Source organism: Peromyscus maniculatus, chromosome 17 (genome assembly GCF_049852395.1).
Source record: "Peromyscus maniculatus bairdii isolate BWxNUB_F1_BW_parent chromosome 17, HU_Pman_BW_mat_3.1, whole genome shotgun sequence".
Lineage (NCBI taxonomy): Eukaryota > Metazoa > Chordata > Mammalia > Rodentia > Cricetidae > Peromyscus > Peromyscus maniculatus.
In genome coordinates, this window is record NC_134868.1 from 5,594,051 (window position 1) to 5,606,091 (window position 12,041).

At 38.6% G+C, this 12,041-nt stretch overlaps 1 protein-coding gene across 2 annotated transcripts in view; it reads right to left on the reverse strand.

The window, feature by feature from the left end:
* Window positions 1-1,040: 1,040 nt before the first annotated feature.
* LOC121823510 (uncharacterized) overlaps window positions 1,041-12,041 on the reverse strand; it is a 69,884-nt gene continuing 58,883 nt past the window's right edge. Inside the window, exons 1-4 of one of the 2 annotated variants that reach the window (XM_076553246.1) lie at window positions 4,714-4,809; window positions 3,957-4,083; window positions 3,695-3,755; window positions 1,041-2,540 (exon numbers count right to left, since the gene is read on the reverse strand). In XM_076553246.1, coding sequence (XP_076409361.1) covers window positions 1,409-2,540; window positions 3,695-3,755; window positions 3,957-3,990 — 1,227 coding nt within the window. In that variant the 5' untranslated portion in view covers window positions 3,991-4,083; window positions 4,714-4,809 and the 3' untranslated portion in view covers window positions 1,041-1,408. Of the gene's footprint in view, window positions 2,541-3,694; window positions 3,756-3,956; window positions 4,084-4,713; window positions 4,810-12,041 lie in introns of those variants that run through there. The other variant, XM_076553245.1, reaches the window with a different exon arrangement.

Below are 12,041 nucleotides of genomic sequence, written 5' to 3' on the forward strand. Positions count from 1 at the left end.
ATATTAGATAGAAGGATTTATTGTGGAGAATATTGCGGAGATAAACAGATAGAAAATAAAGGATAGCCTCGAGAGGGCCTGGAACCTTTTCCAACGGCCCCGACTGTCTCTGCCCCAGGGTTTTTATAGAGATGCCAAGGGGTGGAGCAAAAGACCTCCTCCCCCAGCACAGCCAAGTGCAGACCATCTCAGACACCTGCACTCAGGCCCATGGTCCTAATCATCCTCTATGTGGACCTGCTGGGTAAAGCCACGAGGAACCCGAGAATGGGCTCCTACAGGTCTCCTTGTCCCACTCAGTCTGTTGTGGTGCTGGGAAGGTCCCTGCTTCCAAAAATTAAGATGGTGACTGAATGCCCAGTGCCAGAGGACCACCAGGTCTAGAAACAGTGGGTGGCTCATGGGTGAGATCCTTCCCACCCCAAGTGTAGTGACCAGAAGCAGAGCAGTGTTTGTCCTCTGGGTTTGGCAGGTCTAGTAATGACAGGTAGCTTAAAGGTGAGATTCCTCCTTCCCCAAGTCCAGTGACCTGGGGCAGAGCTGTGTTTGCCCTCTGGGGTCCACCATGCCTAGAAATGGCAAGCACATCCATAGTTATACACCTGGATTGTTATTTTATGTAATTGAAGAGAAGTATGAAATCCAAAAGCATTACCTTATTGCTTAAATTCATAGGGCTTTTGTCCATATGCATTTGCAGGTGCAAACAAAATAAAGAGGGACATCATAATGCTTGAATGCTGATATTGTCAGATTCTTTTCTACAGAATAATCTTGTGTAACTGAATTTAAATGTATTGGCTAAAGATATTACCAAATCCTTTACAATCAGATTCCCTTTGGTATGAGTTTGTTCAAGTCCTCAAAGACACACTGTGATACACAAAGGCTTGAAAAGACCAGTTTCACACTTAAAGTTTTATGCTTACATAAAGACTACCATGAATTGTAAAACTTTTTTGCACTGACTACATTTATAGGGTTTCTCAGCACTGTGATTTTTTTCTAATGATTTCAGAGACTACTAACATACACAAAGCTTTTTCACATTGATTATATTTGTAGGGTTTCTCTCCAATGTGTTCATTTTTGTATTTGAAGATTAGAGTGATGTGCAAAGACTTTATTGCATTCATTACATTGGTAGAGTTTCTCTCCAGTATGGGTTTCTTTACATATTTGAAGATAAATGTGACTTTCAAAGGCTTTAACACATTGATTACATTCATAGGGTTTCTCTCCAGTGTGCATTCTTTTATATATTTGAAGATGACTATGATTTTCAAAGAAAAGTGTGACTTTCAAAGGCTTTACCACATTAATTACATTCATAGAGCTTCTCTCCAGTATGTGATCTTTTATATATCTGAAGATGGTTATGACATGTAAAGGTTTTATCACATTGATTTCACTCATAGGGTTTCTCACCAGTATGTGTTCTTTTATGTATTTGAAGATTGCAGTCACGTGCGAAGGCTTTACCACTTTGATTACATTCATAAGGTTTCTCTCCAGTATGTGTTCTTTTATGTATTCGGAGACCACTATGACATGTAAAGGCTTTAGAACATTGATTACATTCATAGGGTTTCTCTCCAGTATGTATTCTTTCATGTATTCGGAGATTACTGTGCTGTGAAAAGGTTTTATCACATTGATAACATTTATAGGGTTTCTCTCCAGTATGTGTCATTTTATGTATTTGAAGATGCGTGTGATGTGCAAAGGCTTTTCCACATTCATTGCATTCATAGGGTTTCTCTCCAGTATGTGTTCTTTTATGTGTTTGGAGATTGCTGTGTTGTGAAAAGGCTTTACCACACTGCTTACATTCATAGGGTCTCTCTCCTGTATGTGTTCTTTTATGTATTCGGAGAATAATGTGTTGTGAAAAGGCTTTATCACATTGATTACATTTGTAAGGTTTCTCTCCAGTATGTGTTCTCTTATGTGTTTGTAGATGACTGTATTGTGAAAAGGCTTTACCACATTCATTGCATTTATAGGGTTTCTCTCCAGTATGCATTCTTTTATGTATTTGGAGAATAAGGTCTTGTGAAAAGGCTTTATCACATTGATTACATCTGTAGGGTTTCTCTCCAGTATGTGTTCTCTCATGTATTTGTAGACTACTGTGTTGTGAAAATGCTTTATCACATTCATTACATTTGTAGGGTTTCTCTCCTGTATGTGTTCTTTTATGTATTTGAAGATGACTATGATATGCAAATGTTTTACCACATTGATTACATCCATAAGGTTTCTCTCCAGTATGTGTTCTTTTACATATTTGAAGATGACTGTAACATTCAAAGTCTTTACCACACTCATTATATTTGGATGGTTTCTCCCTAATATGGGTTTTTTTATGTATTCTGAGATTACTGTGACATACAGAGGCTTCAATATATTGAATACAACCATAGGGATCATCTCTAGTAGGAATTCTTTCTTGTCTTTGAAGATGGTCGTGATATGCAAAGGCTTTAACACAATGAGAATATTCAGAAGGTTTCTCCTCAGTATGACTTCTTTCATACCTGCAAGGATAATTGATACGTGTAAAACTTTTACCACATTCGTTATATTAAATATTTACATCTGTATGAATTAATTTTATAATTTGGCCTAATTGTAAAGAGGAATCAAATCTTAAGGCTTTGCCACTTTGTTTACACTCATGGTGTTCCCCTTCATTAAGGTTCTTTTGCATCTTTGAAGATACCTGTGATGGTAAGAGCCATTATTACATGGCTCACAGTTATATTATCTATTTTCTGTATGAGATTTTTCATATATTTGAAGAGAACTAGAAGAACTAAGAGTTTACCACACATATTAGATTGTTAAATTTTCCTAAAGTGTGAGTCATACTATATTTGCAAAGTGGAACCTGACAAACAGAAGTTCTCACACAGTCCAATACTTATAGGGCTTTTCAGCAGTGTCAGTTTATTGATGTATTCCCTATGAAGTTGGAAAACCAATTAAGTGTAAACTTGTATCACATTCTACAGGTCTACTCAAAGTGGGGACTAGTACATATCTTTTCATTGTTCTTAGAATGAAAGAGGTATGCTGCTCATTTTCATATTTCACATGGCTCACATGGCTTGCATCCAGAGTGACATATGCTACACCCACTAAAGGAAGACTAACAAATAAAAGGTTTCCACATTGCCTTCACACAGTCTGACTTTCTGTTCCTCAAAGACATGTGATATAGGAATTAAGGTTTCTCAAAAACAACCTTCTTGACTCACATAAACTGCCCCCTCACTAAACTTAGCAAGGTCACTACAAGTATAGGAGTAACACCAGCTTTACTCTGGACTATTTGCTTATTAGAAGATTTTGGACATATGCTTATCACCTATTCAATTGTGTATACATTTGCAATATCTGAATGGTATGTAACTAAATGGATTGGAAGTTCTATAGTATAGGTCTCATGGGGCTATGATTCAAATGGTAATACTACTTAAGTCATTGTGTCCTTGTCTTTTTTCTTATATGAATGCCTTGCAACCACAGATCAGCTAGCTGACATTGAGGTATGTAGTTTTGTGAGACTTTCATAATCACCAATACAGTTTAAGCTGTGTTTATTTACAGTTTCCTTCCTTTAACACTTCTGGGACACATTATAATTTCTTCAGAGGTACATTTGTACCAGCTTGAACATAAAAATTACCTTCCATGTATTCTAGAACTTCCACAATGTTCTTCAATATTATGGTCTTCACAACTGTAGCCTAAAATATAGTAGCAGAAAATGTATGATATATTATTGGAAACTGTGTGAAATTTAACTTAATATCTTCACTCTACCTTAGAACCATGCCTGATTTCTTCACCTCATTTTTCCTCTTTCTAAATAAAAATTATAGAAGAGTATAAATAACCAAAAACAGTTATCCCATTATTTTAAATTGTGAAGGAAAATTCAGTCTTACCTATATCTGTGAGGTTCCTATAGATCTCCAGCATCACATCTTTGTAGAGACTCTTCTGGGAAGGATCCAGCAAAGCCCACTCTTCCCAAGTGAAGTCAACATGCACATCATCATAGGTCACTCCATTCTAAAATATCCCACACATGTGAACAAAAGAAAATGTGATACTGGCAGCAGTGTAAATGAATATCTCTTTGTCAGTGTAGTTATATAATTCTGATGCTTTCCACACTTATTCCATTACACAGAAGTTCTAATATAATCACCAAGTCACTTTAGAAGGAAACTGAATAGGAAGTTCACCTCTGTCATTTCTGCAACCATTGAAAATGATATAGCTGCTAGGCCCTGGGGCACAACCTGTGCCCTGGAACCCCCACCCATTGCTACTCCAGTTGCTGCCCAGCAGGGAAGACTCCGATGGGCAGGCTTCCCCACCAATACCCCCATCAGATCTTGCAATCTACAAGACCCACTCCTTACTTCAAACCCACCCATCATCCTGCAACCGCAGTAGCTTCCTGAGATACAGAATCCACCAGCTCTGATTGAACCAAGAGATGAGTGACTCTTCTCCTACCCAGAAAGTCCTGCCTCCAGGACCAAGGCTTTGGGGCACAACCTGTGCACCCTACTCCCATCCACCACTGTCCCTGTTGAAGAAGAGCAGGAAAGACTCTTGCAAAAAGGCTTCCCCACCAACACCCCCCAATCGGATCCTGCAATTTGCAAGACCCACTCCCTACCCCAAACCTACCCATCTCCCTGTGACCTCAGCATCTTCCTGAGACACAGAATCCAACAGCTCTGATTGGACCAAGAGCAGCTCCCTAAGACACAGACACCTCTTGCACCTATTGAAGGAAGAGATTGGTAGACACCAGTGCAAAAATGCATACAATAACATAAAGAGCAATATGGCACCATGAGAACCTAGCATTTCTACAACAGCAAAACCTAAACATCACAACATAGAAGAAGCAGAAGAAAGTGCCCCTTAAAAAATTTATGATGATAATAGAGGTCTTTAAAGAGGAAATGAAAAAATCCCTTAAATAAATTAAGGAAAAGACAAACAAAAAATTGGGAAAAAAAATCAACAAATCTCTTGAAGAAAGTCAAGAAAAAGCAATTAAATGGGTGAAGGAAACAGTTCAAGACCTGAAAATTGAAAGAGAAACAATGAAGAAGACACAAAGCAAGGGAATGCCGGAAATAGAAAATCTGAGTAAATGAACAGGAACTACAGATGCAAGCATAACCAACAGAATACAAGAGATGGAAGAGAAAATCTCTGGCATGGAGGATACAATAGAGGAAATAGATTTGTCAGTCAAAGAAAACACTAAAGCCAAAAAGCCATAACACAAAATATCCAGGAAATCTGGGACACCATGAAAAGGCCCAACCAAAGAATAATAGGGATAGAAGAAAGGAGAATACCAACTCAATGGCACAGAAAATATGTTCAACAAAATCATAGAAGAAAACTTTCCCAACTTAAAGAAGAAAATACCTATAAAGATACAAAAAGCTTACAGAACACCAAATAGACTAGACCCTCCCCCCCACACACACACACACACAAAGTCCCCTCCTGACATAATTAAACCACTAAACATACAGAATAAAGAAAGTATATTAAGAGCAGCAAAAGAAAAAGGCCAAGTGACTTATAAAGGCAGACCCATCAGAATAACACCTGACTTCTTAAAGGAGACTAAAAGCCAGAAGGTCCTGGACAGACTTAATGCAGATAATAAGAGACCACAGATGCCACCCCGACTACCATAGCCAACAAAATTTTCAACCACCATAGATGAACATGACATAAATGAACATGAAGTGAACAAGACATTCCAAGACAAAATCAGATTTAAATAATACCTATCCACAAATCTAGCCCTACAGAAAGCACTAGAAGGAAAACTCCAACCTAAGATGTACCCATGAAAACATAGGCAATAGGTAATTGCATGGTAGCAAATCTGAAAGAAGGGAAATACATATACTACCATAAAAAAACAAAACAAAACAGGAATTAACAATCATTGGTCATTAACATCCCTTAATATCAATGGACTCAATTCACCAATAAAAAGAAAAAGGATAACAGAATGGATACAAAAAGAGGATCCATCCTTCTGCTGCATACAAGAAACACACCTTAACTTAAAAGACAGACATTAGCTCAGAGTAAAAAAGTGGGGAAAAGACTTTTCAATCAAGTGGACTTAATAACCAAGCTGGTGTAGCTATACTAATATCTAACAAAATAGACTTCAAACTAAAATCAATCAAAAGAGATCGAGAAGGACATTACATATTCATCACAGGAAAGATCCACCAAGATGAAGTTTCAATTCTGAACATTTCTGCCCCAAATACGAGAGCATGTGTAAAAGAAACATTACTAAAGCATAAGTCACACATCAAACCCCACACACTAATAGTGGGAGACTTCAACACCCCACTCTCACCACTGGACAGGTCTGTCAGACAGAAACTTAAAGAGAAATAAAGGATGTAACCATTCACCGCTCACCCAAAAGAGGCATCTATTAGACTGTGGGAACCAAGAGAATGGTCACAGCATTTGGCCAACAAATGGCTTACTGATGGCTCATGAACCACTGATGGAACCAAAACCAAATGGAAAGCAGCAGCTTATAGACCAGGGGAAGGAATGGCTAGTACTGAGGAAGGAATCACCAAATCAGCACAACATGCTGAAGTAATAACAGCACTGATAACTGTAAGACAAACAGCTCAGGAAAGCAAAAGGAAAATCTGTATCCTCTCCAATTCATGGTGTGTGTGCAATGGTATAGATATATGATCATCAAAATGGAAAACCACTAACTGGCAGATAAATGACAAAGACATTTGGTCAAGGGAAGCATGGATGGAAATAGCAAAACAGCAAAGACATCAAAATTTATGGAACCCTTGTAAACATACACCCAGGCAAGACAGACAGCACATCTAGAAATAATGAAATAGCAGACAAATTAGCATCCTTTTCAAGTCAGATTAGAATAATAAAACTTCCTAGGGAACAAATTCAGAATAAATTATCAAGGATGATAGATCACACACTTGGTAAACTTGAATGTTTACCCCTAACACTAAAAAATGAGGTGAAATGCAGAACCAAATTAAATCAGGACAAATCTATGAGAATAACTATTAAAAGGAACCCAGATTGGAAAATTAAGAAACCTGAGAATGTTAGCATAATTAGTAAAGAAGAAATCCAAAGATCACATAAAACAATGGGACATTTAGGCTCATTTTGTCCCAATGGTTTAATAAAAGGAACCTTAATTTATCCTGGCAGGTCTGTAAAGAAGTTAATAGAGATTGCCACCTTTGCCCAGCACTTAAAACTAGATTCAGACATGATCTAACAGCTGTAACACGGTCTCCTAAATGCTACAAATAGGTTTCATTGGATTCTTGAATATTCACAGGGGCCTATGTGTCTGCACCCTCGTAGATGAAAGCACAGGACTCAGATTCACTAGAGAAAGTCATGGACCAGACCGGTTGGCAACAAATATACACTCTGGTGTTGGATAGCCATATACAGCTGCCTAATCACTATTGAGCAGATCAAGGAACATATTTTACAGGTTCTAAAGTCCAGAAGTGGTTCCAGGCTATAGACATACAGTGGGTCTTCCATTTGACAAATAAGCCAACTGCAGCTGGCAATATAGAAAGATAGAATGGACTGCTTAAAAATCAAGGTTTTATAACTCAAAGACACCTTGAAAATTATATTGAAGTTTGCATGCTATAAGTTAAATACTAGACAAAGATTGAATAGAGCTTCTTCCATAAAAGACACTTAAGTCAGACTTGGACATAGAATAACAACCAGGTTTTTCCTGACCGTACAGAATAAATCCCCATAAATATGTTTACCAGGACAGAAATCCTTGAGATTTAAAGGAGACAGAAGTCATGGTGTCAGAAGTAGGCAATACAATCTGGACCACAGACAAAAAAGGGAAATGTAAAAATTAGAAAATTGGATGATCTACAAGCATAATGTGTCTCAGGCCTAACCCAATAACTGGGTTTGCACTTTCATAAGGATAATAATAGTCTTAGAATTACTTTACTCAGCTCTGGTGCTAACTAGACATTATACTTCTGCCCAGACAGAGAGGGAAACAGAACATGGCAAGGCGGAGTCATAACAAATTACACCCTATGCCGCATAGAAACTTTAACAAGAAAATGAAAGATAACACAACATGGAACAACACCATAGTATCAATCTGCTGGGCCAAGGAACCCAGGGCACTGTTGTTGGGATTCTTCCTGTTGAATTCTGTACATTTAACCCTTTGCTTCCTAGTTGGGAGTTCCTGCAGTCAAACGTGGGTCACACTCAAACAGTAACTGTTGTTAAAGCAAAAGGAGGCCATGGATTAGAAAACAGTGAAGGGTCCATGAGAGGTATGGGGGCAGGAAAGATAAAGTGAAAATGATATAATTACAACCCTGATAAATATTGTTAAAAATATGAAACAGGCTTTATGGCCATGTGATCCAGAGACTAGGGATTGTATTAGAGCACCAAGCACTACTCATGCCATTTCTCTCAGGCTGTACATCTTGAACCTGGAAAACACAGTCCTGTTAGGCAGGGCCACACCATTTGACCCAGAGCTTCTATTTTGGTTGAACTAGAGTAACTACAGTAATTTGGTTTCATGAAAGTTCAGTTCTTTATCCAGATTCTTGATTTCCTGGTCTGTGAATCCAAGAAATGGCTGGTCAGGACACTCAGTGATCATCTGAGACTGATTATCTCACTACTCACTGCTAATGTCAACTACTGTTAAAGCAGGAAAGTTTTCACCCTCCTTCCTGCCCATCCCTTTATGTGCTGTGACTAAACCTGCTTCACAGTTTGTCAATGAACTCAATTTTTACACAGTTCCTTCTTCATTGTGTTAGTCCCAATAAAAGCCAGAGAATTGGAAAATACTCATTCATTGGTCTATTTTTCCTCCTCACTGACCAGTCAAGGCCCAGCCTGGAAGAAGTAGCAGGACTGTCTTCCCAACACTGGGCAGCAGAGGCAGGATTAAATGTTCAAAGCAATTCTCAATTACATAGTGTGAGGCAAGCCTGAGCTACAGGAGACATTGATCTAAACCAGTGGTTCTCAACCTTCCTAATGCTGTGACTCTTTAACACAGTTCCTCATGTTGTGGTAATCCCCAACCATAAAATTATTTTCACTGCTACTTCATAACTATCATTTTGCTACTATTATGAACTGCAATATAAATATTTGTGTTTTCCAATGGTCTAAGGCTTACTCCTGTGATAGGGTCATTTGATCCCCCAATGGGAACCATAATCTCCCAGGCTGAGTGGAGTACCACTGCTCTAAACTGATATAAATAAATAAATAAATAAATAAATAAATAAATAAATAAATAAATAAACAAACAAACAAACACTCAAGAAAAAACTTGAATGAAGTTCTTGGTGGCTAAGAAACATTGGAAAATAGAAACAAATTAGAGCAGTAATGCATTTAAAGAAAATGAATTTTAAAAAATGATACCAATAATTGACTTTTTAAAATGAAAAAATAACTGGAAGGACACTTAACTATACTGACTTTGGAACAGAGTAGGCACTTCCTGGGTAGAGAATGCCATTAATAAGATATTGTATAACCTCACATTGATGGACAACTGGTAAAAGAAAGGCTAGAAGAGTCTGAGATTCCTCGAAAGCCCAAGTGACCCCTGAGGACTAGTTGCTTAACTGTTCTTGACAGCACAAAGAGAAAAATTAATTTTGGCCACTTGCATGGTCTTCAGCATTCAGGAGGAAAAATTTAATCAAAGACTTAGGGAATTCGTAACAACCCAAGGGATTGCACTCCACAGACATTAGACTTAAGTCTACATGAGATGTTATTTAGACAACCAATTTCACTAATATTATCTTCTTCACAAAAAAAAAAAAAAAAGATGTTGCCCAGATGTGAGACATTAGATGTTGGCTCACTGAGCACCTGCCCACAGCCATGGAAGACAGGCCCATGATTGTTTTAACCTCAAAATTAAATGATGGCTAAATACATCTTCTCTCCCTATCCAGAAGCCACATGGGAGTGCATCATGCTTACTTTTGGCTGCTAAAATAGCTTTGAAAAGGTGTAAAAGCAAAGTGTGGGTTCATCACTCTGGAGAACAACTGTAGAGGTCAAAGGAAAAGATCTAAAGGATGGGGGCTACTGTGAGCCCATCGAGAATGCCTTTTGGACATTGGACATTTTAGTCCTTTCTAGACACCAGTAAAGGGATTCCTTTCTTGTCTATATCTGAGTTTGGTCTTTACAAGAGACCCTTCCCAATACTGCCACCTGATACCCAAAATTCAGCTGGAAGAAGCCAGATTGGTCATTGTTCCAATCTCATAATATCTGTCAGGGTTACCTCTCCAAAGGGAGGTGGGATAAGAATCGTAGACAGAAATCAACTAGGCAGTCTAGGGTAAGAAGAACCCAAAGAAAAGAAACTACTTGCTTTCTTGACTAAAAGCCAGAAGTGTCACTGGGACTCTAGCAGTTTCATCCTTGCCAGAGGCCAAAGATGCCAAGAGTTTTGGGAGCTCTGATCTCTGATGCTAAGTGATTCTGGGGGCCTTAGGAAGGAGGAAAGTTAAAAGTAGTAAAGAAGGCCTGCTAAGAGAAAAAGGCCCTTGGCCAAGAGATTAGAATCTGTCCTGGGTGCAGACTTAACATTTCAATAGGGACAGATCAACCTCCTGGCCAAGGAACCTGGTCTGTGAAGCCCAAGAAATGACCACTCAGGACATTTATAGATCACCTATACCTGATTAACTGATTGCACATTGGTAATCCAAACTGCAGACAAAACTGGAAAATTTTAAGGCTCCTTCCTGCCCTTCCCTTTCTGTACTGTGATCATAACAACTTGTAATGTGTGGACCATGAATTCCCATTCTAAGAAAGCACCTCTGCATTGCCACTCCCTGATAAAAGCCTGGGCTGCGTTAGGACACTCCTTCCCCTGTCTCTTTTTCCTTCTCACAGACCAGTCAGGGCCCAGCCTGAAATGACTGACACACTTGGGCTTGGAGGCAGGAAAGAGATGGTGGAAATGATGTAATTATAGCCCCCAAAACATATGTTCAAAAGTTGAAACAGGCGTTATGAAATAGGCCATGTGATCCAGAGACTAGGGATTTGTACTAGAGCACACCAAGGATTATTCATGCCTTTTCTCTCAGGCTGTACATCTGTTCTGGGGGGTGGGTTCTAGATAGGATTTCTCTATATAACAGCTTTGGCTGTCCTGAAACTCACTTTGTAGACCAGGTTGGCCTCGAACTCAGAAAGATCTGCCTGCCTCTGCCATTCAAGTGCTGGGATTAAAGGAGTGTGGCATATCAGGCAGACAGTACATCTTTTTTTTTTTTTTTTTTTTTTTTTTTTTTTTTTTTTTTTTTAAGCTGAGGATTGAACCCAGGGCCTTGTGCTTGCTAGGCAAGTGCTCTATCACTGAGCTAAATCCCCAACCCCCAGACAGTACATCTTAAACCTAGAAAATAACAATCCTATTTGGCAGAACCACACATTTTACCCAGATGTTCTATTTTGGTTGAACTAGAGTAGCTACAATAATTTGGTTTCATGAAAGTTCAGTTCTTTATCCTGATTCTTGATTGCCTGGTGTATGGCCAGTCAGGACATTTATTGATCATCTAAAATTGATTTCCTCTCTACTCATTGGTAATGTCAACTACTGTACCTAAAATTTCAAACAAAACCCAATTTTCTTCCAATGTACACAGGAAACCCATTTTTTTAAATGTGGAAAAAATTTGTCTTTTAAATAGTTTCCTTTATGACTTACCAAATCTGCGTAGAACAGTAGAAATCCGAGCGAATTTCAAAACAGCCACCTAGAGTCCTAGGTGTAAATCCAGAGAGAGAAAGAGAGAGAGAGAGAGAGAGAGAGAGAGAGAGAGAGAGAGAGAGAGAGAGAAACAGAGAGACAGAGAGAAAGCAAGAGAGAAAGC